This window comes from Chlamydotis macqueenii, chromosome 18 (genome assembly GCF_036417535.1).
Source record: "Chlamydotis macqueenii isolate bChlMac1 chromosome 18, bChlMac1.mat, whole genome shotgun sequence".
Taxonomy (NCBI): domain Eukaryota; kingdom Metazoa; phylum Chordata; class Aves; order Otidiformes; family Otididae; genus Chlamydotis; species Chlamydotis macqueenii.
The window spans coordinates 1360353-1387558 of NC_141573.1; the positions used below are offsets into that span (position 1 = coordinate 1360353).

General features: G+C 71.5%; 1 protein-coding gene across 1 annotated transcript; it reads left to right on the forward strand.

The window, feature by feature from the left end:
- The first annotated feature begins 2020 nt into the window (after nucleotides 1-2020).
- On the forward strand, nucleotides 2021-26637 carry BAHCC1 (BAH domain and coiled-coil containing 1). The gene is given in 28 exon segments (XM_086762672.1): nucleotides 2021-2125; nucleotides 3607-3902; nucleotides 11121-11300; nucleotides 12320-12442; nucleotides 12862-14075; nucleotides 14077-14587; nucleotides 14664-14769; nucleotides 14854-15065; nucleotides 15170-15328; nucleotides 15696-15889; nucleotides 16182-16536; nucleotides 16632-17348; nucleotides 18332-18516; nucleotides 18642-18778; nucleotides 18990-19091; nucleotides 19872-19986; nucleotides 20070-20313; nucleotides 20754-20918; nucleotides 21031-21356; nucleotides 21714-21821; nucleotides 21904-22166; nucleotides 22278-22353; nucleotides 22435-22543; nucleotides 22634-22756; nucleotides 22839-23012; nucleotides 23710-24857; nucleotides 25996-26232; nucleotides 26315-26637. Coding segments are annotated over 27 exon segments (7653 nt in total). The 5' UTR covers nucleotides 2021-2125; nucleotides 3607-3739; the 3' UTR covers nucleotides 26522-26637.
- The last annotated feature ends 569 nt before the right edge of the window (nucleotides 26638-27206 follow it).

The following is a 27206-nucleotide window of genomic DNA, read 5'->3' on the forward strand; positions in this document are numbered from 1 at the left end:
CCCCCCCATTGCACAGCCCCCCCAACACTGCACCACAGGGCTCCCCAGCACGGCGCAGCCCCCGACACTGCACAGCCCCCCCCCCACCTCACACCCAGCATTGCACAGCCCCCTCCCACACCGCGCAGCCCCCCAACACCGCACGCACGGCCCCCCAACACCACACACAGCCAATCTTACGCTGCACGACCCCCTCTCCATTGCGTAGCCCCCCCAGTACTGCACTGCATGGCCCCCCAGTGTTACACCCCCTCACTTTGCGCCACAATGGCCCCCCAGGCCTTGCACACCCCCCCAAATTGCACAGCCCCCCAACATTGCACCCCCCGCCACTGCAGACCCCCAACCTTGCACTGCACGAACCCCCAGCATTGCACGTGTGTGCACACCCCCCCACATCGCACAGCCCCCCCACACTGCACAGCCCCCCCACAGTGCGCCCCCCTCACTTTGCACCGCACGACCCCCCAGCATTGCACCCCCCCTCCGCTGCAGACCCCCAACCTCGCGCTGCACGACCCCTCCTCCACTGCACGAGCCCCCACATCGCACAGCCCCCCCCACTGCACTGCACAGCCCCCCAACACTGCGCCCCCCCCACTTTGCATGACCCCCCAGCATTGCACCCCCCCTCCGCTGCAGACCCCCAACCTTGCGCTAAAGGACTCCCCCCTCCACTGCACGACCCCCGTCCACTGTACGACCCCCCCACATTGCACCGCACGACCCCCCAGCATTGCACCCCCCCTCCGCTGCAGACCCCCAACCTTGCGCCCCCCTCACTTTGCACTGCACGACCCCCCAGTATTGCACCCCCAACCTCGCGCTAAACGACTCCCCCCTCCACTGCACGACCCCCGTCCACTGTACGACCCCCCCACATTGCACGACCCCCTTCCACTGCACCGCACGACCCCCCAGCACTGCACCCCCCCTCCGCTGCAGACCCCCAACCTTGCGCCCCCCTCACTTTGCACGACCCCCCAGCACTGCACCCCCCCTCCGCTGCAGACCCCCAACCTCGCGCTGAACGACTCCCCCTTCCACCGCACGACCCCCCTCCATTGCGCGATCCCCCCACACCGCACATCCCCCCTTCCACACTGCACAGCCCCCCCTTCCAAATTACACAGGACCCCCCCGAAATTACACTCCCCCTCCGTTTGCACACCGCCCCCCGCCCAGACCTGCCGCCGGCTCGGTAGATCCGGTAGCCGCCTCCGGCCCCTTCCCCTCTCTCCGCCGCCTTTGATCTCCCCCTCGCCGCTCCCGGCCCTCGGGGTCCACCCCGGGGTAGTGGAGGTGGGGGGGCGGGAGTGGGGGGGGGCACGATGGGGAGCCTTGAAACCGTCTCCCCTTCCCCCCCCCTCCCTTCCTACTCAGGGGCCGCCTTGAAACCGCGCGCGGGGGCCGGGCCAATCAGCGGCTTGTTTACACTGCGCGATTGACAGCGGGCTGGCGGGCGGCCAGCCAATCGGAATGGAGGGGGCGGGGAAAAAACCAAGGAGAGTCGGGGGGGTTGCGCTGCAGCGGGGGTTGCATTGCAACCTTCGGTTGCAATGCAACCCCCGCTGCAGCGCAACCCCCCCCGCCGCCTTGCTAGTCGGCGCAGCGCGCATGCGCGCTCCTCCCCATTCATCCGCCGGGGCTTGAATTAAGGCGCCGCCGCTCTCCGTCGCGCATCCCCACGCCGCTCTTCTGATTGGTCGGCGGCGCGGCGCTGTTGTCCAATCCTATTGGACGCGAAAAAAAAAAAAAAAAAAAAGGGGGTGGAGCTAGTGAGAGGGGGGGGGAATATTGAGGTGAGTGGCGGCGCCGCGCGCGTTCCCGGCCTGAAGGAGGGAGGGGGGGGGGGGGGGGGGGGGGAGCGCGCGCGCTTATTAGCATGCGGGGCGCGTCGCCCCGGCGGAGTGCGCGGCGTGAGCGGGGAGGCGCGGCGGGGTCCCCCCCCCCCCCCCCCCTTCTTCTTTACTTTCCAACCCCCCCCCCCCCCCCCCCCATCACCACCACCACCACCACCTCCGGTTCCCTTTGCTGCAGGAGCAGCCGGTGCATGGGCAGCGCACGGGCACCGGCGCGGCAGCCGCGCGGCCCGCGCTCGCCCCACGCGCGGAACGCCCCGCCGGTGAGTGCCCGCGATCGCGCGGGGGGGGTGGGTGGGTGGGTGGGGGGTGGTGGTGGTGGTGGTGGGGGGGGATATTTATTTTTGTTTGTTGTTGTTGTTGTTGTTGTTCTTCGGGGGGTTATTTTCATTTTTGGCGCTCCGGAATTATTTTCTTTTGTCGCCTTCGCCTCTCTCGCGGTCGGTTTTCGGCGTTGGGGGTTTTTCTGCGGGTTTTTTTCTTCCTTTTTTTTTTTTTTCGGCGTTAAAATTTCCCCTTTCTGGATAAAGTATTTTTTGCTCCTTTTTTTTGCCTTAAAATATTTCTTGCTTCTTTTATTGAATTAAAACACTTTTTGCTTCTTTCTTTGACATTAAAATATTTTTTTTGCTTCTTTTTTAGACATCAGATTTTGTTTTGGCTTTTTTTTTGCCTTTGAAATATTTTGCTGCTTTTTATTTTGCTTGGAAATACATTTTGCCGTCTTTTTTTTGAATTAAAATATTTTTTCCTCCTTGTTTGGCTTTAGAATATTTCTCCCCTTTTTTTTTTTACCTTAAATTATTTTTTTGCTGCCTTTTTTTTTTTGCCGGCCTCAAAACATTTTTTTTTTCTCCGTTCTTTTGGCCTCAAAACATTTTTTTTGCTGCGGTCTTTTGGCCTTAAAATATTTCGCTCCTTTCCTCGGCCTTAAAATATTTTTTGCTGCTTTCTTACCTTAAAATATTTTAGTGCATCAATCTCTTGCATTAAAGTATTATTTTTCGCGTTCATCTTTTGGCATTAAAATATTTTTCGCGTTCATCTTTTGGCGTTGAAATATTTTTCGCGTCGATTTCATACACCGAAACATCTTTTCGCCTTCAAAACCTTCGCGGCGAAAACCTCTGCGCTGAAATTTTGTGCACGGAAACGTCTTCTGCCTTGAATTTTTTTTTCGCACTAATTCTTTTTGCATTCAATGTTTTACCCTTAAATTATTTCCCCGCAAATTTTTTTTTTCTTTTTCTTTTTTTTTTTTTTTTCCCTTGGAAAAAAAAAATCGCCTTTCTTGCCCTGCTCTTCCTCGGTTTTATTTATGTTGTGTTGTGTTTTGTTTTTTTTTCCCAAACGTTCCCTTTCCCGGGGCTGCCCCGGTCGATCCGGCCGCGCCGGCTCCGCCGCCCGCAGCGGCCCCGGGGCCCGGCCCGGGGGGTTGGGTTGCGGGGGGAGGTGGCAGCCCCCCGGCCGCGCTCGCCGCCCCGCGCCCCTTTGTTCGCCGCGGCCCCGGCAGCCGCGGGGCTTCCCCGCCGGATCGGGCCCGGCGCTGCCGAGAACAATGGCCGGGGGGGACCGGGGAACCGGGGGGGCGGGGGGCGCGGCGGGAACCGGGGCCCGGGCGGCGGGGGGGGGGGGAACAACCGGGGGTGGGGGCGGACCGGGGAAATTGGGGGGAGAGGGGGGGGGGGGCCGCGCCCCCCCGGCACGGCCGCGCTCTGACGCTCCCCTCTCCTCTCCCCGGCAGCCGGAGCGGAGGATGAGCCGGGACCCCCGGCGCGGAGCGCGGCACCCCGCCACCCCGCCGGGCCCGCCGCCGCGGCGCTGAGCCCCGCCGCCCCCCGGGCCCCCAACCCCGCACCCCACCCCACCCCCGGGGCATGGACGGCCGCGACTTCGCTCCCCCCCCGCGGCTGCTGCCGGAGCGGGGCGGCCTGGCCCACCGACACGCCGCGGGGCGCGTGGCGGGCGCCGTGCAGCCCCCCGCACACTTCCAGCCCGCCAAGTACTTCCCCGCGCCCATCTCCATGGCCACGCACGCAGGTCAGAGGGGCTGGGGGGTTCGGGGTGGGGGGGGGGGGGGGTGTGGGTGTTTGGGGTTGGGGGAGGGTCCGCTGCACCGCGGAGGGGCTCGGTCTCCCCTTTGTGCTGCTCCCGCTGTCACCGCGCCCGCTTGATTTTGGGGTGGTGGTCGTGAGGTGCGGGGTCGGTGGGTGGGGGTGGGGGGTGGCATCTCCCCGCCGGAGCGCGACCCCCGAGCCGGCCCCGGGGAGCGCGCGAGGCAGCGCTCTCTGGGCGAACAAGGCGGCCGTTATGCGCGGCGGGACCCCCCCCCCCGGCCCCGTCCAAACGCGCCCGGGGTGTCAGGGCGCGGGGGGAGTCGCGGCGCCCTCCTTTCCCCGCTCGCAGCCGCCGGTCACGCACGGAACGCGGCCCCGGCGTGCGGCTCCAACCGGCGCGGAGCTCGCCGCGACCCCCGCTCGCCGCCCGCCCGGCTTTGTCTGCGGCGGGAGGTGCCGGGGCTGCGGCCCGAAACGGGGGGGGGGGGGCTTCCAGGAGGGTTTAGCGGGGGGGGGGGCGGGGGGGGGGGGGGGAACCGGCGGGCCGCTGCGGGACCCGGCGTGCGGTGTCCCGGCTCGGCGCGACGTTACCCGGGGCCCCCCGCTTCCCGCCGGCGCTGGCGGTTTTCTCGCCGCGACCGGTTATTGTCGCCGCCTTGATGAGCTGTGAATACTAATAAAATTATATCTGCTTTAATGGGATTACAATTAGTGCGTGGATTAGGGCGGGGGGCACGGCCGGGCCGGCGCGGGGCGGGGGGGGGGGGGGGGGGGGAGAGTGATGGCGGGGGGCCCGCGGCTCCTGGAAGGAGGCGGAAAGCGGGGGGCAGCGGGGGGGGGCGGGGGGGGGGGGGTGAGGCGGCGCCGGATCGGGCCCGCGGCCGGGGCGGTTTCGCTTTGTGCCGCCGGCCCCCACGCCGCCACCGGGACCACCGCCGGGCTGGGGGGGCCACCCCGGCCTCCCTCTGCGCTTTGGGGGTGCGGGGGGCCCCAAACGGAGGCTCGGGGCCCGACCCTGGGGTGGGGGGCCAGGGTGGGGGCTCGGCCCCTGTGTGGATGGCGGGGGGGTCCCTGGGGGGGATGCCGGCACTGGGGTGGGGGGGGGGCTGCGGGCTTCCCTCCGGCTTCTCGGCGTGGCGGTGTCCCCGTGGCGGCGGCCGCCGGACCCTCGCCCGTGCCGGGGCCTGGGCGACACATGGGAGCCCGAACGCAACGGCGGTTGTTAAAATAACATGGATCAGGCTAAAAATACCGCGGCAGAAACTCGCCTTTTAAAAAAAAAAAAAAAAAAAAAAAAAAATAGGAGAAGCCAAACCCAACAACAGAAAGAGCTAAAAATATTCTCGGCTTTGGCAGGGCCGGCGCAGCCGGAGCCGATCCCGGCCAGCCGCGCTCGTGGGCTCCCGCGCGCGCGGGAGCGTCGCTCGAGCGAGTTGAAAATGACAATTGAGCGCCCAGCGAGCGGGGGTCCCCCGAACCCGGCACCCCGGCATCCCCGGCGCACGGCCGTGGCGGCGCGCGGGGCGGTTATTAGGGCCGGTGATGGATAATTACCCCACCCAGCAAATCACGCCGGCCCGCGGTTTGCTGGGCGGCCGTGGCGAGGCCCACACGGCACGCGGCGTCCCCGGGCACCGCGCCGGCCGGGGGGTCCGGCCGCGCTCCCCCAAATGGCTCCCGGCGCGGGCCGGACTACACCTCCCAGGAGCCTTTGCCGGGGGCCGGAGGCCGCCCTGGGAAGGGGAGATAAAAACTGTTTAGCCTGATTTTATTAAAGCCGTAATTCAGGGCTGCGCGGTTATTGCAAACAAATGCTTCGGTCCGCCGCTGGTTTTGGCACCGGGACCATGCAAATGACGGCACGAGACGGCGGCGCTGGCGGCCAGGGCGCGGGGAGCCGCGGCCCTGCCCGGCGTTTGGGGGGTCGGGGACCCCCGGACCTGCTGGGAGCCCAACCTCGGGCTGGGGTGCAGCCGCCGCTCCCTGGTCGCGGCACAGCCCGGCTGGGGGCCGTGGTCCCACCGCCCCGGCAAGCCCGCGCCAACCCCAGCGCCGAGCGGGGCCGGGGGTCCCAATGCACCCGCCGCGGGCAGGGGGGTGGGAAACTTCGGCGGAGGCTCGGCCGAGCCGGTGCTTTACGCCGGGGCCTCAATTTCTGCCCTTCTGACGTTTTTATGGACTGATATATAGTTGTGATCGCGCCGGGCTGTTTGTCACCGCGGCGGATCCTGTGGTTCGTTGCGACGCGTGCCAGTGCCGTGGGGGACTCACGCCGGTGGGCTTTGCCGGCAGCACCGGCTCGGCGGTGCCGGTGTGCGGCCTGCCCGTGGCGGTGCCGGTGTGTGGCCTGGTACCGGTGTGTGAACCGGTGCCGGTTTGCGTCCTGGTGCAGCCCGGCCGTGGCAGTGCCAGTTTGCGTCCCGACGTGGATGCGCGTGCCGACGGCAGACGCGGCGGTGAGCCAGCGGCGTGGCGCTGGTGGCCGGCCGGGCTGCCGCAGCTGTCCCCCTCCCTGGATTAAGTTGCAGGCCGGACGCTGCGCGGTTCCCCGGCGCGGGGACGGCGAGGGGCAGGTGGGGACGGCGGCCCTCGGCCGGGGTGGGGACGCAGGGCCGGCTGCCAGCGCTGCGGCCGCTTCACATCGCAGCGTCCTCGTTAATGACCGAAGACGGGGTCTGGCGCGGGGCTGGCGGGCGGCGGCGCGGCTTCGGCCTGGCCGCGGCGCAGGGGCTCTGCGCGCTCCCCCTCGGCGCTGCGTGCCGGCCCGGCCGCACCGCCGCACGCGCTGCGTTTTAAAAAGTAGGTGTCAAAGTTAAAACAGATTTGGAGATTAACTCGTCTGCTCCTCGTTAGCCACGCTTGTGCCGCGGTGGGACGGGCGCGCGCGGGCGGCCGGGAGAGCGGGGCGCGGAGACCCCCGGATCCGGTGGGATCGCCCGGGAGCGGTTTTGTCTCTCCGTTAGCTGTTGGCCGGATCCGTGCGGAGATGCGGCTGCGTGCCGGGGTCCGGGGGGACGCGCAGCACGAGCAGCCGTACGGCGCGATCCGGCCAGCAGCCGCCAGCCCCGGCCGCTGCTGGTAAACGCGGTGATGGCCCCAAACCGGGGGGGGGGGTGGGCTCACACCCTGGGCTGACCTGGGAGGTCCCGTGCCGGGGGGGCTGGGGGCAGTGCCGCCGCCGCATGCCGTGGACTGAGCGCTACGGGCTCGCCCGATCCCCGAGGAGGGGACTGGGGGGTGTGGATGGGCTCCACGGAGCATTTGGGAGCCCCTCGGGACCCCCCGGCCCAGAGCATCCCCATTTCCCCCCCGCCCTCCCCGCAGCCGGTTCCTCTCCCGGCAGCGATGGCAGCGATACGCGCCGGCCGAGCGGGAATTGCGGTGGAAAACAAAAATAGCAGGATTTGGCGATTCGGTGACTCGGCAGAGATTCACACGGGCTGCGTCCCCCGCGTCCCCGTCCCCCCCGCCCGGCGGTAAATAAACACTCGCGCAATAATCTCATTCTTGGAGTTCCTCTTGATCCGCTCCGTAAAGCGAACCAGATGGGCCCTGCCTGCCCCCCCCGCCCCGCGGCCTCGCCCCGCGGCACCGTCCCACCCCGCGTGGGGGGGGACACGGAGGGGACGAGGCCTCGCAGCCCCTCGGGGTTGCTCCCTCCCCACTCGGCAGCCCGGGACCCCGTGGACGTGATGCTTCGCGGGCGGTTGTGCGTAATATGGAGTCACCCTCTGCCCCCAAGTTTTGGGGGGTCGCCACGAGCCTGACCCCCGCGGGGCTGCGCGGAGTGGGATGCCGGGACCCCCTGGGCCTTCCCCGGCTTCCCCACGGCCCCGGCCCGCGCTGGGCCTGCGGCTGCTCCCAAAATGGCCTCTGGGCTTTGCGACCCGCGTGTCCGGTGTGCGAGCTGGGCGTGCAAGGCGTGCGCGCGGGCGGCGTGCCCCCAGCCGCGCGCGTTGGCCGTGCGAGGAGCGTGCACCGGCCTCGCCAGCGGCGTGCGAGCGGCATCCGCCAGGCCGGCGGCCCGCGCCGAGCGAAGCGCCCGCGCACGGCCCCGCCGCAGCGCACGGCCCCGGCGAGCGTGCCAGAGCGTGCGGCACCGTGCGGCTCCGGCTCCCCTTCCCTCCGTCGAACGCCGACAGCTTGCGAGTGGCACTCGGCGCGGAGCGGCTGCCGGGTGATTACCCGTCGGATAACGTTTTAATTGTGCTGCTGGCACTCTGTCAAGCTAATTTGAACCGCGCTTCAGCACCGCGGCGTTTATTTAGTGCCGTAACAATATGGATTAATCTTAAATTATAACACCGAGGAAATTATATTGCGCTTATTGCTTATTTGCCAAATATTTAAAGGGGCCGCGCGGTCACAGGGCGTGAGGGAGGGGCTCGGGGGTCCCGCTCCCTGCCCGGGGCCGGGGGGTGGCACCACCCCGGGGTGCCCGGCTGCGGGGATGCGGTGCGGAAAGGTCCCTGCCCGCTGCCGGCGTCTCCGCGTGCGGCCCCGGCCCCACGAGGAATGTTCCAGCCCCGAAATAGCCGAGGGAGTAACCCAACCCCGCGCACGTCCCCGCGCCGCGGGGACCCGGGGGCCGTCGCCTTGCCCAGGCGTGCCCGGCACCCCGGGGGGCTGCAGCCCCCCACCTCCCTCTGTGAAACGGAGCCCCTAAATACCGGGGTGCAGCCCCCGCCTTCCCGGAGCCGTGGGGAGGGGCAGGGCGGCCGGGACCCCCTCCCTTTCCCAGCAGCGTTGCACTGGGGACCCCGCTGCCAGCCCCTGGCCCAGAAACCTGCCGGGCCGGAGCAGCCGTGGCCGGAGTGACCCCCTCCTGGGACCGCGCCCCCCCCACGCCCGCCCTGGCCCTGTTTGCTGGCGGGGGAGATTTTTCCATCTTCCCGGCACATTCCCATCTGCGCTGCGCTCGGCGCGGGGGCGAAACGTGGCTTTTCGGGGGGGAGGGGGGCGATGCCCCTTGCCACCCCCTCCTCAGTCCTGCTGGTGCTGGCTCCCCCTCCCCGCATTGCCCCCAGCGCTCTCGCTGCGGTCGTGCTGAGACCCGCACGCTCGTCACACATGTGACCCACTGTACATTTGGGGCTGAGGCGAAAAGCCCCCCCGACCCCGCTGCCGTTTGGAGGTGATGAGGGGAAGTGGCTTCGCTTCCCTTTCAAACCTTTCCTGCGGCCGCTGCCTCCCCCAGCCCGGTTTGGGGGGTCCCGGGCGCCGGCAGCCCCAAAACCCTCGGCACGCCGCCGCCCCCTGTCCTGCCTCGGTTTTCCTGTTCGGCCGTGCTGCGGAGTCCAGTTCGGCGTGGGGGCAAGCATGGCGCGACCAGGGCGGTTGTGGGGCGGCCAGGGCTGGTGTGGTGCCCCACATGGCCCCCAAAAAGCCGCTGGAGCCCCGCGGGGGCCGGCATCCGTGACCCACAGGGGATTTTTCTCGCAGTCCGTGCCGGAGCCGGCAGCGATGCCGGCGGAGCTGACTCACGGCTCCGGCCGCGGGGAGCCCGGCCAGGGAGTTCCCGGGTGACGCGGCCGGGGGGCAGCCGGGGTGGACCCCCCCTGCCCGTCTGCCCCGTGCTGGCAACTGCGCCCGCCCCGCCGTGAGGCTCCTCGGGTGCTGCCTGCCCACGGGTGAGATGAGTTGTGCCCGGTCTCAGGGACCTTTTGCTGTCCTTGCCAGCACCGCGGCCGCGGGGGCAGAGCCGGGGGGCTGCTCTCCGAGCGCGCCGCGCCGTGCCGCGCCACGCTACGCCAGCCGTGCCACCCCACGGCGAGCGTGCGAGCGTGCGAGAGGCGGGTGGGAACGGCGCGGCCGGCCGTGGGGCCAGCGTGCGCCGGGGGATCCGGCCGTGCCAGTGGCTGTGAGTCAGCGGGTGGGAGGTGTGGGGAGCGGCGGCCGCGGCCCCGCCAGCCCCGCTGGGACGCTCTGCGCCAGGCCTGCTGCCATCTGAGGGGGTTTTTTTTGGGTTTTTTTTTTAAATTTTTTTTACAGCCTGTTTCACAGCTTCCAGAAAAGGCTCGTTCTGGAAACCTCGGCTTCCTGCCCGGCACAGCCGCCCGGCATGCTGCCGGCTCCACGCCCCGCAGCGGGCTCCCCCCGGCGCGGCCGGGGCTGGGGGCACGCCGGGGCGCTCGCCCGTGGCCAGCGCCGGTCACGGCTCCTCCGGGATGCGTTGGCGCGGCCGGCGGGACGTGCCCGGCGATGGCGGTGCGTGCCGGCGCAGGGTGGGCAGCGTCCGGCCCCGCTGCCGGTTCCCAGGACCACAGCGGGGTGCGGCCGTGCCCCCGGCCCACGCAGCCCCTGCCCGGGCCGGGTCCCGGCCGGCCGGCGCAGGAAGGAGCGCGCTGCCTGAAACCACATCCCCGACACTCATCCCGGAGGCATCCCGCAGGGATTAGCCGGGGAGCGTGGGCCGGCTTAGAGAGCAAAGCGTCGCTTCCTGCCCCGGCCGGGCGGCCGGCCAGCCCGGGCTCCTCCGCACCGCACCGCGCCGAGCCGCGGCCCCGCCGGCCCACGTCGGCACGCACGCGGGCGCGGGGAGCGGGGCCACGCGGCGAGGGCGGCCGGAGCTCCCCTCCCGCCACCGCGGCCGGTGTTTCCACCGTGATCTCACGGCTCGGCCGGGGTGGGGAGCAGCGGCCTGGGGGAGGCTGCCGGGGTCCAGGTGGGGGCTGCCCCCCTGCCCTGAGCTTCCCGTGCTGGCCCCATCCTTCCCACATGCCTGCTTCTCTTCATACACGCGTGTGCACACGCGTGTGGCTCTGCACCCCACCGGCAGTCCCCAGCCTCCCTGCCACCGCTGCCCTGGCGCGGCTTGGCACAGCCCAGGCACCAGGGAGGTGGGGCTGGTCCCGGAACCGCGGGCAGCCGGTGTCCTGCGGTGACGAGCAGCAGTGCGAGGAGCTGCACACGCGTGTGCAAGGCTACGTGCGTGCCCAGAGCATGCGCACAGGGTCGGGGCAGGGCAGCAGCGCCCCTCGCACGGCTCTGCCGCGTGTCGCACGCCCTGGTGCGTGTGTGAGCACCGTGGGGCTGAGGGGACGTAAGGCGTGTGCGTGCACGAGGGGTGTGATCACACGAGGGACACGCGTGCTCGCGGAGCGTGTGCGCACGAGGGATGTGCGTGCACACGAGCGTGGCGGGGTGGGCGTGCGAGCGGGGGTCCGGGGACCCTCCCTGACTCTCTCCTCTCCCCCCGCAGCCGGCAGCGGCCTGATGGGGAACGCGCCCGCCTCCTCCTTCATGGGGGGCTTCCTGAGCAGCAGCCTGGGCTCGGGGGCCCCCAGCCACCCCGCCGGCCCCACCGCGTCCCCCCCGGAGCCGGCGTTCCGCGGGCCCCACTCCGGCACCTCCCAGATCTGGTTCTCGCACTCCCACGAAGGTGAGCGGGCGCCGGGACGTGGGGACGGGCGGCAGCACCCCCGGGTGGGCGGGCGGGGGGTCCGTTCTGGGCGGTGGGGACACGGCCAGGGCTCTGCCCGATGTCCGGCCGGCGCCCGTGCGGATGGGGTTCGGACCTCCCGGGCGCTGGCACGCGGGGTGGTCGTGGCATCCGGCCGGCGCGGGCACGCGGTTGGCACGCAGCGAGCTTCGGGGTGGCGGCGGGGAGGACATGGCCGGCAGCATGTGCCCCCACAGACCCCCTGGGCATCTCTGGGGACACCCCCACCCATCGGGGCTCCGGGTGGGCCCAAGAGGCTTGTGCCAGGCTGCAGACCCCCGCCCTGTGCCGGGAGCCGGGCTGAGGCCGGGCCAGCTCGTGTCACGGGTGATGAACCGAGGACTGTGCTCCTCTCCTGCCGTGGGGACCCCCGTGCCGGGGCAGGGGACGCCTCGTGCAGCGCACGGTTAAACAGACCACCCCGGCGCGGTGGGAGCCGGGGCTTCCCCGCAGCCCGGCGCGGCCCCCGGCGCCCCGCGGCACGCCGGCGTCCCCGTCCCCACCTGAGCGGCCGCGGCAAGGGCCGACAGAGTTAAGGAGCGGGGAGGTGGTATTGGCGCGGGGCCCTGGCAGCCGGCCCAGCTGGTAGTTTGACCGGCTGCCAGTTGGCTCCCGGCGTGCCGGGGCCTGCGCGGCGTGCCGGGGGGGCACGGGGGGGGGCCGGGGCAGCGCGCGCGACTCCGGCAGCGCCGCTGACGGACAGCCCGCCGGAGCACGCCGGCTAACGAGCCTGCAAGGGCCGCGCTGAGCCACTGCTGACACGAGTCTGTGGGGTCTCGGCCCGGCTGCAGCTCCTTACGGGGGGCGAGGAGGAGATCGCAGCCTCCGGCAGAGCGTTTCTAGCCGGGGCGGTGCGTGGCCGGGCTGCTGCGGCGCGCGCCGTGCCACGGCACGGAGATGCCGCGGGGGGCCGCGTGCCTGTGAGCGCGCCCCGGCCCCCCTGACCGCCGTGTCCCCAGCCCCGGGGTACCCCCGCTTCTCCGGGAGCCTGGCCTCCACCTTCCTGCCCATGAGCCACCTGGACCACCACGGCAACAGCAACGTCCTCTACGGCCAGCACCGCTTCTACGAGAGCCAGAAAGGCAGGTACCGGGGTCCCGGCACGGCAGCGCCGCGTCGCCGCAGCCTCCGGGCTGGCTGCTGTCCCCCGTGGGGGCACACGTCCCCAGCCGCGTGTCAGCGGGGGGCTCGGTGCCCATCCCCGGTGCCCGTGACCGGCGTTGGGACGCGGGGCTGGCGGCGGAGCTGGTGGGCGCGGGGCGGTGGGCACCTGGCCCGGCTGCCGCCGCCGCTCTCGCTTTTTCACAATGTTGCGGCGGGCGCTTAATAGGGAACATTGTTTGGGTGGGAAAGGGAGCTAATTAGGCCGTGCCGTCCCCCCGCGCTCCTCCCCTCGTTAGCGGGGAGCTGGCACGGCCGCGGCCCCGGGCGCCCGGACCCGCGCTGCTGTTTGGCGAGGGGGCCGGCGGGGGGGGGGCTCACCCGTCGCCCTCCCCTCCAGATAACTTCTACCTGCGCAACCTGCCCGCCCAGCCCGCCCTGCTCCCCGCCGGCCACGGCTTCCCCGGCATCGCCCGCGCCGCCCCCGGGCCCCCCGCCGGCTCCTGCAGCCGGGAGCGGGAGGCCGGACCCCTGCCCAAGACCCCCAAGGACTACGACCGCTTCCTGGCGGGCAAGGAGAAGGCGGGCAAGGGGGACGCCAAGGAGCGGCCGCCCGACGAGGACCCCAAGGAGCGGCACAAGGCGGTGCTGCCGGTGCCGCCGGACGGGCACTGCAAGGAGGGGCTGCCCGCCCGGGGGTCCGGCGACGGCCGCCCCAAGCACCTGGCCTCCTGCCTGCTGGGCGCCAAGGGGCTGGAGGGCGACGGCGGCCGCGCCGTGCTGCCCAGCTGCGCCGGCAGCGCCCTGCCCCGCGCCGCCCGCTGCAGCGCCAAGGAGCCGTGCCGCGGCGAGCGGGAGCCGGCGGCCCCCGAAGCCCCCCAGCCCTACGGCGAGTGCGTGGAGCGGCGGCAGATGCTGCACCACGCCGTCTCCTACGCCGTGCCCGCCGCCTCGGCCTCGCTCGGCCCCGCCGCCGGCTCCTTCCCCTGCCTGCAGCTGCACGCCGGCCCCGAGGTGCTGTGCCCGCTGCCGGAGCCGGCCGGCCGCGAGCTGAAGCTGAGCGGGGCCACGCTGGTGCCCTCGGTGGGACACCTGACGGACAAGAGCCGCTCCTTCCAGGTGACGGCGGAGGCCGGCGGGCCGGAGCGTGCCGAGGGCAAGGAGCGGCACGCCGAGGCGGGGGCCGAGCCCCCGGCCGCTTACGGCGGCGGCCCCTTCCACCACCCGCTGAAGGCCGAGGGGCCGGCGGAGCGGCGGCTGGAGTGGGGGGGTCCCGGCGCCCGGCTGAAGGGGCTGGAGTACCTGGGGGGGGGGGCGGCCGAGGGGCCCCCCTTCGCGGGCCGCGGCCCGGCGCCCAAGGGCGCTCTGGAGAAGGGCTACTTCGAGGTGCCGCCGGCCCCCGACTGCTCCCGCGCCGCCCGCCCCGACCCGCTGGGCGTCCGGGTCGGCCCCTCCTGCTGCACTTTAGAGAAGGGCCCCCCCAAGGACCCCCCGCCCGGGCCGGCTCCCCAGAAGGTGGCACGGATCCGGCACCAGCAGCACCCCGAGGCGGAGGCGGCCGGCGCCGGCCCCGAAGGCAAACGCAAGCCGCTGGAGCTGAGCGCCCTGGGCTACGGCGGGCCCCCCCCTGCCCCCCTGGGGCGTGCAGGGCCAGGGACCCCCCCTCGCCGTGCCGGAGGAGCGGAAGGCGCCGTACCTGGACCCCTTCGGCACGAGCCTGCAGCCGGCGGCGCTGATGAGCCAGGGCCCGGTGCTGGGCCAGGAGGTGCCGGCCGCGCCGGACGAGGTCTCGGCCATGAAGAACCTGCTGAAGTACAGCAACCAGGCGCTGCTGGGGGGGCAGAAGGGCCCCCCCCCCTTCGTGGGGCTGGGGGGCGTCAAGGGCAGCTGCGCCCACCAAGACGCCAAATTCCCCCCGGGGAAGGGGCAGCCAGAGCTGGAGCGGCCGGACTGCGCCCGCAGCCGGGAGCACGACGCGCTGGGCCCCGGCGAGGGCGAGGTGCGGCAGCCGCCCGTCGGCATCGCCGTGGCCGTGGCGCGGCAGAAGGACACTCTTGCGCGCCCGGAGCATTCCTACGGCGGCGGTGGCTCCGGGCGGCAAAGCCGGGCGGCCGCCGGCATCAAAGGTAAGGAGCCGGGGTTGGGGGGCCGGGGGGGGGCCTGGCGGTGCCACGCTGATGCCGCCGTGCTCTCCCGGCACAGCGGGCACGGCGCGGCCCATGCACCTCATCGACCTGGAGGCAGAGGAGGAGCGGGGCCGGCTCTGCGAGGAGCGCCTGGGGCTGCCGGGGCGAGAGCTCCTGCTCCAGTAAGCGCCGTGTCGGGGGGCCGGGGGGGGTCCCCGCGGTGCCGGCACGCCGCCTCACGCCCCGCATCCCCCTTCTTCCCGCAGGGACAATAAGGAGCTGGTGGAGTTCGCCCGGATGCACCCGTCGGGGGGCTGTCCCGGGGAGCTGACCCCCCACCTGATGATCGCCGGGGGCTCCTCGCTGCCGGCGGCGGGGCAGCTCGGGGGGGACCCCGCCGCCCATGCCCACCCGGCGCACACGCACTGGCTGCCCCGCACCCGCAGCCCCTCCATCTGGATGGGGGGACACTCCTACGGTCAGTGCTGACGGGGGAAGCGGGGGGCTGCGGGAATGGGGTGCTGCCCCCCCGCTCAACCCCGGCACTGACGGACCCCCCCGCCCTCCTCCCCGGCCCCGCAGGCATCAGCCACCCCGCGCTGCACCAGAACCTGCCGCCCGCCTTCCCCGCCTCCATGCCCAGCACCATGCAGCCCGTCTTCCCCCTCTCCCAAGACCCCCCCGCCCAGCTCGTCATCCTGCCCACCGAGCCCCCCGCCCACGGCACCCCCCACGCGCTGGGTGAGGCTGGGCTGCGGGGTGGCCTTGTGCTGGGGGGTGGCGGGGAGCTGGGGGCACTGCTGGGAGGTTTGGGGCCAGGGATGCTGGTGGGGGGAGATGGGGTCCCTGTGGGTACTTTTGGGGGTGCCAGGGTGGGAGATAGGGTCCCTGTGGGGGGTGTGGGGTGGGAGACGGGGTCCCTGGGGGTGCAGAGGTGGGAGATGGGTCCCTGTGGGGGGTGTGGGGTGGGAGACGGGGTCCCTGGGGGTGCAGAGGTGGGAGATGGGTCCCTGGGGGTGCTGCCAGGGCTGGGGGGCACTGCTGGGGTCTGCGGGGTGACCCCGAGGTGGGTCCCTAATTGACCCCTGCCTCCCTCCGCTGCCGGCAGCCGACGTGATGGACCAGGCGTCGCTGTGGCCCCCCATGTACCCGGGCCGGGGTCCCAGCGCCCACCTGCAGCACACGGGGCAGCTGCCCGTCTACTCGCGCTCGCAGTTCCTGCGGCAGCAGGAGCTCTACGCCCTGCAGCAGCAGCAGCGGGCGGCCCAGGCCCTCGAGATGCAGCGCCAGGCGCACGCCCAGGTGCCCGTGGGGCCGGGGCGCGGGGTTGTGGGGCTGGGCGCGGGAGGGGATTCAGGGCTGGGTTGAGGTTGGGGCGTAGGGTGGGGGTGCGGGGCTGGATGCGGGGCTGGGGGGCGAGATGGTGCTGTGTGAGATGTGGGGCGGGGCTGGGGGGGCTGGGGCCAGGCGGTGGGGCAGGGCTGTGGGATGCAGGGCCGGGGTGTGGGGCAGGGTGTAGGGCGCTGGGCAGGGCTGCGGGGCAGGGACTGCGCCGCGGGGCTGACCTGTGCCGACCTTGGTGTACCCCCCGCAGCGGAAGCCGGAGGAGCAGCCCCTGGAGCTGGAGGACGGGGGTCCCGAGAAGCCCCTCAAGCCCTCCCACAAAGCAGTTGCCTTAAACCCCTCGGCCAAGGGCCTGACGGCGGCCCCCGGGCCCCCCAAGCTGTCCCCTTGCTGCCACTCCCCGGCCCTGCGGCACCCGGCCAAGTGCCCCCTCACCCTCCCCGCGGCCCCCTGCACTTTACCCGTCTGCCCCGCCGCCAGCTCCGCCGTGGCCCCCCGCTCGCCGGCCGACAGCCCCCTCCCCGTCCAGAGCAAGGGCAGCGACGGCGAGGACAAGCGCGGCGAGGGGCAGCCGCCCCGCGACTACCCCAAATCGCTGGAGCCAGGTAGGGCCGCGGCGGCGGGGAGGAGGAGGAGGAGGAGGAGGAGGGCGGCCGCAGTGCCGGGGGGTCCCGGCTGAGCGTCTCCCCCTTTCCCGCAGACCTGCCCCCCGGTTACAGCTACCCCGCCGCCGGCATGGGTTTTTCGGAGGCGCACTCCGCCGAGCCGGCCGACCCCGACACTATGCACGCCGGCTCGCCGCCGGCCGAGCCCGAGCAGTCCCGCACCTTCAGCCCCGCCGGGGAGCTGCTGCGGGAGCCGGGACCCCCGCGGGAGCTGCCGGCCGGGGGGACGATGGCCGAGGGTCCCGGGGGGCTGCTGCATCGCCACCACCTCCTCCTCACCCCGGGACCCCTCTGCGGGGAGCGGGGGCCGACACCGGCCGTGGCGGGCGCCGAGGAGCGGGCAGCGGTGCCCTTCGGCGCGTGCCGGGAGGCGGCTCAGGGAGTGCCGGAGCAGAGCCCGCCAGAGCAGCAGCACCCGGTGCCCGTGGTGGGGGCTTCTCCGCTGCCCCCCGCCCTGGACGAGGAGGAGGAGGAGGAGGAGGGCGACAGCGAGGGCTCGGAGCTGGAGGGCAGCTGCGACGAGGAGGACGGCAACGGCCACGGCGGGCGGCAGGGCTTCCCAGGCGGGCTGGAGGCGCTGATCGCCGCCGGCATCGACCTGGGGGAGCTGCCAGCGCTGGACTCGCCCGGGGACCCCGCTCCGGCGCCCCCCTCGCCACCCCCCCGCGCCTCAGGGATCCCCGGCATCGCCCTGCTCAGCGAGCTGGCCGACCTGGAGCTGCGCCGGCGCCGCTGCGACCTGGCCCTGGAAGGTGAGTGGCCCCCGGTGCCCCCTGCCCCACGGCGCCGTCCCCCCCGGTGCCCCCTGCCCCACGGCGCCGTCCCCCCAGTGCCCCCTGCCCCGTGGTGCCTCCCGTCCCCATGGTTTTGTGTCCTGGTGCCCTCAGGCGTGCGAGGCGGGCGCTCGTGCGAGGCGGGTGACAGCAGGGTCGCGCAGCACGTGCGCCGTGGAGGGGCTGCGTGGTGCACGCGGACGCGGGGGCCACGGTTGCGCCGGGTCTTGCACGAGCGGCGCTGGGCAGCGTGCGGTGGCGAAGGGGCTGCGTGTGCGTGTTTGGTGCGCGGGGTCCGTGGTGAAGGGCCGCGTGCCCGTTCGTGGTGTGGGCCCACACCGGCGACGGAGCGCGCGGGCTGCACGCGTGCCGGCGCTGCGGCGCCCGGCGGCCGAGCCCAGCTCGCGGCCCGGAGCCGTCCGCGGGGCTCTGCTCCAGCGCTGGCTCCAGGCAGGCGCCGGGATTCCCTCCCGGCTCGGCTTCCCCAGGGAATCCCGGGGGCCCCGGCGGGGAAGGCCGGCCTGGCTCGTCCCCAGCGCTGCTGCCGGCGCGTGGCGGCGGGGCCCCGCTGCTCGCCGCTGCCCGCGGCTGTGTGCGGCGTGGGGCCGTGAGGCCGGGGGGCCGGGGGGTGGCTCTGGGGCCCCGCTCGCCCCGCTGCAGGTGGGGCGGCCGGATGGGGCGCGTCACCGCGTCCCTCCCAGCCGCGGCCTTGGCTCCGCTCGCCGGTGAGTTCATCGCTGGCGGCCGCTGCGTGCCTGGCCCCGGCCCCCCCGCCCCACCGCGACCCGGGGATGCCGGCCGTGCCCCCTGCACGCCCCGCGGCCCTCCCTGCCCCGCAGACCCCCCTTCCCGCCCCACACAGCCCCAGTGCACGCGTGGGGCATTGCGTGACGGTGTTCCGGGGCAGCGCGGGGGTGCGGGGAACGTCCTGCGCCGGCCCCGCTGACCTCCCGTCCCGGCAGGGGAGGACGAGGACCTGCTGGCCTTCAACCTGCAGAACCTGGCCACGGTGGCGGCCGCCTGGTCGCTGGTGGAGGCGGCCAGCCGGGAGGGCAGCCCGCCCGCGCTCAGCCCCCTGCCCACCTCCCCGCCGCCCCGCGCCCGCGTCCCCCGCCGCAAGTACACCTGGACGCCCAAAACCAAGGCCGTGAGTGTCTCGTGGCGTGTGGCCGGGGCGGGAGGCGGGATGAGTTGTGCCCGGTCTCAGCCCCGGGGCCGAGGCTGCTGGCTTTTGCGAGCTACCCGCCCTCCCGCTGTGTCGTCCCCCCCCAGGTTTGTCCCCTGAAAGCGGCCATCGAGCAGCTGAACACGCAGGAGGTGGAGGTGCGGATGCGGCTGGCCGAGCTCCAGCGCCGCTACAAGGAGAAGCAGCGGGAGCTGGTGAAGCTGCAGAGGCGGCACGACCACGAGTACGTCCCCATCCTCGTGCCCTTGGGTCCCGAGGCCGGGGGGAGGCAGCCCGCGGGGAGGCCGGGGAGGGAGCGCTCTCCACCCAGCGGGACAGCGGTGGCGGTCACTGGTGCGATGAGTTTGGGCCCGTCCTCAGCCCAGCTCGGCGGAGGGGCACCGGCTGCGGCGGCCGCGCGGCTCAGGGTGCCCCCGGTCTTGCCGCGGCTGCAGGCGCGACGAGAGCTCCCGGAGCCCGGCGCGGCGCGGCCCGGGGCGGCCGAGGAAGCGCAAGCACTCCAGCGCGCTGGGCAGGGCCGAGAGCCGCAAGGTCAAGTGAGTGACCGGCGCCGCGTGGCCTCCTTGTCCCTGGGGACGGGCCCTGCTGCCGGGGACGGGGGGGTGTGGCCATCCCCCCGCGGGGCTGGCGGTGCTCTGCGACCCCCCTTGCGTTCCCCCCGCCCGCGTTCCGGGGCCACTCGCCCTCCGGCGCGCTCCCGCTCTCGTCCCGCATGCGGCGGCGGGGGGCTCGGCCGGGCGGCAACGCCGCGTCCCCCCCCCTTGCCGGCCGCGGGAGCAGCGTTGCATGAAAGGCTCTTTATCTGCGCCGTATAAAGGCATCGGTCACGCTGCGGCGGCGCTGCTCGCTGCCGGCGCTGTATTATTACCCATTAGCCGCCCGGCGCAGCCGTTTCCCCGCTCCCGGGCCCTGTATAATTGTCCTTCTCCGCTACAAATTGCCTCTCCCGACAGGGCCATTTGCATAAATCCTCCGAGCGAGTCCAAACACGCTCGCAGCGCGTGTGCGCGCGCGGCCCCCCCCGGCCCCCCCGCCCCGCTTCGGTAATAACAGTTAAATCTGCGCTAAATGGTTCCTTCAATTAAGACGGAAGGAAAGAAGAAGGGAAAAAAAAAAAATTAATCTCTAGGTTTTATGTCACAAAACATTAGTGAGTGAGTGAAGGTTATGGGGGGGGGGGAGGAAGGGGGGGAGCTGGTGGCTGGCGTGACCAGAGGGTGCAGGATACGGCCAGGGATGCAGGGTGCGACCGGGGGGGTCCAGGCTCCGTCGCGGTGGTCCCGCGGGCCCCGTGCCCACGCCGCGCTCCCCGCCAGGGCGGTGAAGACCAGCCTGTCGCTGCTGTGCGCCGAGCTGCGAGGGGACCCCGAGCCCAAGAAGAAGAGGAGCAAGCTGGGCGAGGCGGCGTTCGGCAGCCTGAAGGGATCTCCGGTGAGTCCGGCCCCGACGCCGCTGAAAAGCACCCCGGGCCCCCCCCCCCCGAACCCCCTCCCGAGCCTCCCTGTGCCCCCCAGGAGAAGGTGCGGTGCAAGAAGAGCGGCTCGCAGGGCAAGCTGGCCTGCAAGGTGGCTCACAAGGTGTCGCAGCTGAAGCAGAAGGTGAAGAGCAAAGGGCTGCCCGCCGGCATCAGCCCCTTCCGCCGGAAAGACCCCAACCCCGGCGGCCGCATCCAGAAGAAGCTGTCCCGTCCCAAGAGCTCCAAGGCCGCCAAGTACCAGCCGCAGGACCCCGACCCCCGACAGACAGCGGGCTTCAAAGGCAAGGCTGGCGTGGGGCCGGGGGGGGGTCCGGCGCGGGGATCGAGGTGCGGGGTCCGGCACGGGGCTGGGGGCGCGTAGAGCCTGGCTTTGGGCTGGGGGTCGAGGGTCCGGCACGGGGCTGGGGATGTGGGGTCTGGCACAAGGATTGGGGTGCAGTGTCCGGCTTGGAACTGGGGGTGTGGGGTCCGGCGTGGGGATGGGGGTCCGGGCCCTGGCACGGGGCTGCGGTGCGGGGTCCAGAACAGGGTGGGGGGTGCAGAGTGGGTGCCAAGGGGCCAGGACAGGAGGGTGCATCCGGCTGCAGGTGTGGGGGGGTGGCTTGTGCCTGGGGGTCCCCCGGGGCTGGGAGCAGCCCCAGCCCACCCTGTCCGCGCGGGGAAGCAGCATGGACATGGCGGGGTGCAGAGGGTCCCTCATCGCTGCCCCCTCCTCTTGCAGACGAGCACGACGGGGACACGGACAGCGAGGACGGTGACGACGAGCCGGGCTTGTCCCTGCTGCCCGCGGTGCCGGTGGCCGTGCTGGGACCCTCCCCGTCCTCCGTGGTGAAGATGGAGGCCAACGAAAAGGCGAAGAAGAAGAAGGAAAGGCAGGGACTGCTAGGTAACGGGACCGCTCTGCGGGGATGGCGGGGCACAGGGACCCCCTGGGCGCAGGCGCCGGGGCTGGGTGGGCACCCGCGGGGTACCCTGACCCCCGTCCCCGCCCCGCGCAGGGCCCTGCCGCCTCGGCAGCCCCGAGGGCGAGGTGAAGATCAAGCGGCGGCCGGTGAAGCCGGGGACCGGCAAGCTGGAGAAGGTGCCGGCGCGGCGGAAGGCGGGCGGCTGCGAGGACGCCGGCAAGAAGAAGCTGAAGGCCAAGCCCAAGGAGAGCCTGCGGCCAGCGGCCCCCAGCGTTCCCAGCGCCCCCGCCCCCGGCGGCAGCCTCTTCGCCGGCACCGACCCCCGGCACTTTGGGCCCCGGGACGAGGGAGCTCGCCTGGCCAGCGAGCGGCTGAAGAAGGCCACGCGCAAGAGCAAGGTGCTGCAGTCGGCCCTGAGGGTGAGCGCGGGGGGGCAGAGGGTGGGGGGCACCCATGGGACCGTGGGGTGCAGGGTTTGCATGGACTGGGGATGCTGGTGGGGCTGGGAGCGGTTCCAGTGGGACCATGGGGTGCAGAGGGAGGGGTACAAGGGCTGGGGGGTCCAATGGGGCCATGGGGTGCAGGGGCTGGGTGCAGATTTTGCCCAGGCCGTGGGTGCTGGTGGGGCTGGGGGGCACCAACGCACGGGCCGGGGGTGCTGAGAGGGTTGGGAGCACCCGTGGGGTGCAGCAGCTGCGTTGGGACCCCCCGGCGGGCCCTGGAGGGCTGGGGTGGCACTGGGGGTCCGTCAGCCGGCTCTGACCCCCGCCCCGCAGCGGAAGAACGGGGCGCTGTCACTGGCCCTCTCCCCCCGGAGCGCCAAGACCATCCTGAGCAAGGGCAAGAAGCTGGCCAAGGTGAAGAGCAAAGTGGCCACCAAACAGGTGAGAGGCGGGGGCCGGACCCCTGCCCGGCACGGACCCCAACCCGTGCCCCCCGCCCACCCCCGGCTCCCCCCTCCCGCAGTGCAAGGGCCGGGCGGTCAGCAAGCTGCTGGAGAGCTTCACCGTGGAGGACGACTTCGACTTCGACGACAACAGCAGCTTCTCGGAGGAGGAGGAGGAGGGAAGCTGCTTGGCGGGGGCGGCGCGGGGGGGGCGCCGCTCCCCCCTGCCCCACGCCTGCGCCATCCAGAAGGAGGATCTGCGGGACGGGCTGCACATCCTCATCCCCAAGGAGGACAGCCTGCTCTACGCCGGCAGCGTCCGCACCATCCAGCCCCCCGACATGTGAGTGGGGGCCGGGGCGGGGGTCCCGGCCGCGGGTGTGGGTGCCGGGGCGGCCGGGCGGGTGCTGAGACCCCCCCCGCCCCCCGCCCCAATCCGTGTGCCCCTCCCCAGCTACAGCATCATCATCGAGGGCGAGCGGGGGAACCGGCAGCGTATTTACTCGCAGGAGCAGCTGCTGCAGGAGGCGGTGAGCGGGGCGGGGGGGCCGGGGCGGGGGTCTCGGTGGGCAGCGCGCCCCGCGGAGCCCGGCAACGCCGCTTCCTTGCAGGTCCTCGACATCCGGCCCCAGTCGCGCCGCAGCCTCCCGCCGGGCACCCGCGTCTGCGCTTACTGGAGCCAGAAATCCCGCTGCCTGTACCCGGGGAACGTGGTGCGAGGTGAGGAGGGGCGGGGGGCGGCCGGCGGGGCGGAGGGGGGGGGGTGTCGGGGACCCCCGGCCCATCCCCACAGCCCTCCCCGTGCCGCAGGCTCCTCCAGCGACGAGGAGGAGGACGACCCCGAGGCGGTGATGGTGGAGTTCGACGATGGGGACACGGGGCACATCGCTGTCTCCAACATCCGCCTGCTGCCCCCCGACTTCAAAATCCAGTGTGAGCGGGCGGGGGGCTGCGGGCGGGGGGGGCGCCGGGGGGGGGCAGCGGGGCTGGCCCTGACCCCGCGCTCTGCCCGCAGGCACCGAGCCGTCCCCCGCGCTGCTGGTCTCCGGCTCCTGCCGACGGACGAAGCGGTCGTGCGGCGACGCGCCCCCCCCCGGCGAGCTGCCCCCCGGCCTCTGCCCGGAGCGGCACGATGGCCCCCAGCCCCCCAGGAGCGCGGGCAAGAAGGCGGCCGGCAAGGAGAAGAGCGGTACGTGCCGGGGGGGGCTGCCAGGGACCACCCGCCCCGGGGCACCCGAGGGGGGCGGCGCCGGAGTGCGGGATGCGGAGAGGGGTGCTGGGATGCGGGGAAGGATACTGGGATGGGGGGAAGGATACTGGGATGTGGGGAAGGATACTGGGATGTGGGGAAGGGTGCTGGGATGCAGGGAAGGGTGCTGGGATGGCAAGACAGGGATGCAGGCATGGGGGAGGACAGTGGGATGCGGGAACTGGTAGGATGCAGGGAAGCGGACAGGGAGAGCGGCTGCAGGGAATGATGCTGGGATGCAGGGAAGGGTGTTGGGATGTGGGGAAGGGTGTTGGGATGCAGGACTGGTTGCTGGGATGCAGGGAATGATGCTGGGATGCAGGGAAGGGTGTTGGGATGCAGGGAAGGGTGTTGGGATGCAGGAATGGTTGCTGGGATGCAGGGAATGATGCTGGGATGCAGGGAAGGGTGTTGGGATGCAGGGAAGGGTGCTGGGATGCGAGGAATGATGCTGGGATGCAGGGAAGGGTGTTGGGATGCGGGGAAGGGCGCGGCGCAGGGATGGGGGAATGCAGATCAGGCCGCAGGGAAGGACGTGCAGGGACGGGTCAGTCCCGGAGCATCCCTGCCGCCCTAGGGCCGCCCGTGCGTCCTCCCCGGCGGCCGGCGGCACCTCCCGACCCCCGTCTCCCGCCAGGCAAAGCCGCGGAGGGGCTGTCGGGCGGCAAGGCGCCGGTGCTGAGTGACCCCTTCCCGGGGCGGCGCGGCGGGCCGCTGCTGAGCTGGTCGGCGGTGGCGCAGACGAAGCGGAAGGCGGCGAGCAAGGGCACGGCCGTGCTGCAGAACCTCTTCCAGGTGAACGGCAGCGCCAAGAAGCTGCGGGCCAAGGAGGCCATCTTCCCCGTGCACCACCACCACCACCACCTCGCCGCCCCCGTCTTCGGCAACGGCTTCGGGGCCGACTCCTTCAGCCGCATCGCCAGCTCCTACGCCTCCTTCGGGGCCGGGGCCGGGCTGGTGCTGCCGGCCGCCCAGAAGCTCCTGCGCTCCAAGAAGGCCGAGCGGTTGGAGGCAGAAATGGGCAGAAGCGGCCGGAGAAAGGCGGGCAGCGAGTACCTGGTCAAGCTGGACCACGAAGGGGTGACGTCCCCCAAGAACAAGAACTGCAAGGCCCTGCTGCTGGCGGAGAAGGACTTTGGGGCCAAGCTGGAGCGGCCGCTGGCCAGCCACGGCTATGCCCACGCCGGCCTGGCAGGCAAGGAGAGGAAGGGGCGGGCGCCCGTGCACCAGCTGCCGGTGGGGCTGGCGCTGCGGAAATACTCGGGCCAGGCCGAGTTCAGCCTGAACTGCGACAGCGACTGCCACAGCTCCTACTCGGACATGGACGAGGACGAGGAGGCGGGCGGGCTGGGCGCCGACGTGCCCTCGCGTTTCATGACCCGCCTCTCGGTTTCCTCCTCTTCCTCGGGCTCCTCCACCTCCTCCAGCTCCGGCTCCGTCTCCACCTCCAGCCTCTGCTCCTCCGACAACGAGGATTCCTCCTACAGTTCCGAGGACGAGGACTCGGCGCTGCTGCTCCAGACCTGCCTCTCGCACCCGGTGCCGGCGCTGCTGGCGCAGCCGGAGGCCCTGCGCTCCAAGAGCGGCGTGCCGCAGCGCTGCTTCCTCACCAAGGCCGCCGCCGCCGGCCCCAAGGCCAAGCTCAAGCGCAAGGAGGCCCTCAGCTTCTCCAAAGCCAAAGAGTTCTCCCGGAGGCAGCGCCTGCCCTCGGTGGAAAACCGGCCAAAGATCTCCGCCTTCCTGCCCGCGCGCCAGCTCTGGAGGTGGTCGGGGAACCCCACGCAGGTACGGCCGGCGGGGACGGCGGCTGCGGCACGGGGTGGGGCGCGTGGGTGCAGGGTGCGTGGGGCAGCGTTTAGGGTGCATGGGTGCAGGTGTGTATGGGTGCATGGCAGGATGCATGGGTGCACAGGGCCGGGTGTGTGGTGGGGTGCGCAGGGCATGGCATGGGGCACGTGGGTGCAGGGTGCGTGGGGCAGCATTTAGGGTGCATAGGTGCAGGGTGCATGGGCGCGTGGCAGGGTGTGTGGGTGCGCAGAGCAGGGTGCAGGGTGAGTGAGGCGGAGTGTTTGGGGTGCGTGGGTGCGTGGGGCAGGGTGCATGGGTGCAGGGTGCGTGGGGCAGACTGTTTAGGGTGCAGTGTTCCTGGGTGCCTCTTAGGGTGTCTGTGCATAGGACAGGGTGCACAGAGCACGGCGCATGGGATGGGGCGCATGGGTGCAGTGTGCATGGGATGGAGTGTTTAGGGTGCATGGGTGCAGGTGTATGGGTGCATGGCAGGATGCATGGGTGCACAGGGCTGGGTGCATGGGTGCGTGGTGGGGTGCACAGGGCATGGGATGGGGCGCATGGGTGCAGTGTGCGTGGGATGGAGTGTTTAGGGTGCATGGGTGCAGGTGTATGGGTGCATGGCAGGATGCATGGGTGCACAGGGCTGGGTGCGTGGGTGCGTGGTGGGGTGCACAGGGCATGGGATGGGGCGCATGGGTGCAGTGTGCGTGGGATGGAGTGTTTAGGGTGCATGGGTGCAGGTGTATGGGTGCATGGCAGGATGCACGGGTGCACAGGGCCAGGTGCGTGGGTGCGTGGTGGGGTGCACAGGGCATGGATGTGGGTGCACGGGTGCAGGGGCGCACAGCACGGTGGTGTGTGGGTGTACAGTGCCCGTGTGCGTGGCAGGGCACGTGGGTGCGTGGGGAGGGAGCGTGGGTGCGTGGGGAGGGCGCGTGGGTGCAGCAGCCGTGCCCAGGGCACGCACGGGCTGTTCACGGGGCACGCCGCCCAGCCGCGCGGCGCAGGGTGCTGGTTGCACTGGCTGTGGCACGTCCTGCCCCAGCTCAGCGCTGCTTTCCCGTGGGGGCTGGAGGACGGGGTGGGGGGGGTCCGTGCGCCGTCCCTGACCCGCCCCCGCTCCCCTCCGCAGCGGCGGGGCATGAAGGGCAAGGCGCGGAAGCTGTTCTACAAGGCCATCGTGCGGGGCAAGGAGACGCTGCGCGTCGGCGACTGCGCCGTCTTCCTCTCGGCCGGGCGGCCCAACCTGCCCTACATCGGGCGCATCGAGAGCATGTGGGAGTCCTGGGGCAGCAACATGGTGGTCAAGGTCAAGTGGTTCTACCACCCCGAGGAGACCAAGCTGGGCAAGCGGCAGAGCGACGGCAAGGTGAGGGCTGGGCGCGAGGGGCGGCGCGCCGGCCGGGCCGGGGTGGGGGGACGGACGGTGACGCCGCTGTCGTCCCTCACAGAACGCCCTGTACCAGTCGTGCCACGAGGACGAGAACGACGTGCAGACCATCTCCCACAAGTGCCAGGTGGTGGGGCGCGAGCACTACGAGCAGATGACCCGCAGCAAGAAGTACCAGGACCGGCAGGACCTCTACTACCTGGCGGGCACCTACGACCCCACCACGGGCCGGCTGGTGACCGCCGACGGGGTCCCCGTCCTCTGCTGACCCCGGGGAGGGGGCCGGGCAGCCCCCTCCCCCGTGAGCCCCCCCCCCCCGCCCCGGCCACCGTGGGGCTCCTTCCCGGCGCTTGCGGGAGCTGGGGCGGGGGACGTGGCGGGGGCGGGGGGCTCCCCTACAAGCCATACTTTCCCAGTACCTCTGACTGTTTGCCAGCAGGTAAAGCAGAAATCAGGTGTGTTGTTCTATTTATTTTGCGTGTAAATATTGTATTTCTTCCGGGAAGTTTTATGGAAAACGGACAAACCGACAAAAAAAAAAGAAAAAAAAACCCACAACAACAACAAAAAAAAAATCAACAAAAAAAATTAATAATAATATGGGGCGGGGAGGGGAGGGGGGTCGCGTTTCCGTTTCAGTGCACTGTTTCCCCCAGCCTGGCTGGGACGAGGACAGCGGGGGAGCTCTGTATATAGGGGGGGACGCGGCGGCGGGACGGGGGGCTCGGCCGCCCCTGCAGGGCTCGGGCTGGGGGGGGGGGGCTGGCGGGGCGGCTCGCCCGGCTCCCCCCCCCCACACCCCGTCCCCCGGGGGTCCCGCCGCCGCCGCCCGGCCCCCAGTGCAATAGCGGGGTGGCGGCGCTGCGGGGGGACGCTGGCCCGTCCCGCCGAGCCCTGCCCGCCGCTGTAAATGTGTACAGGCCGCGCGCGGCGGGGGCTTTTCCAGTGTAAAC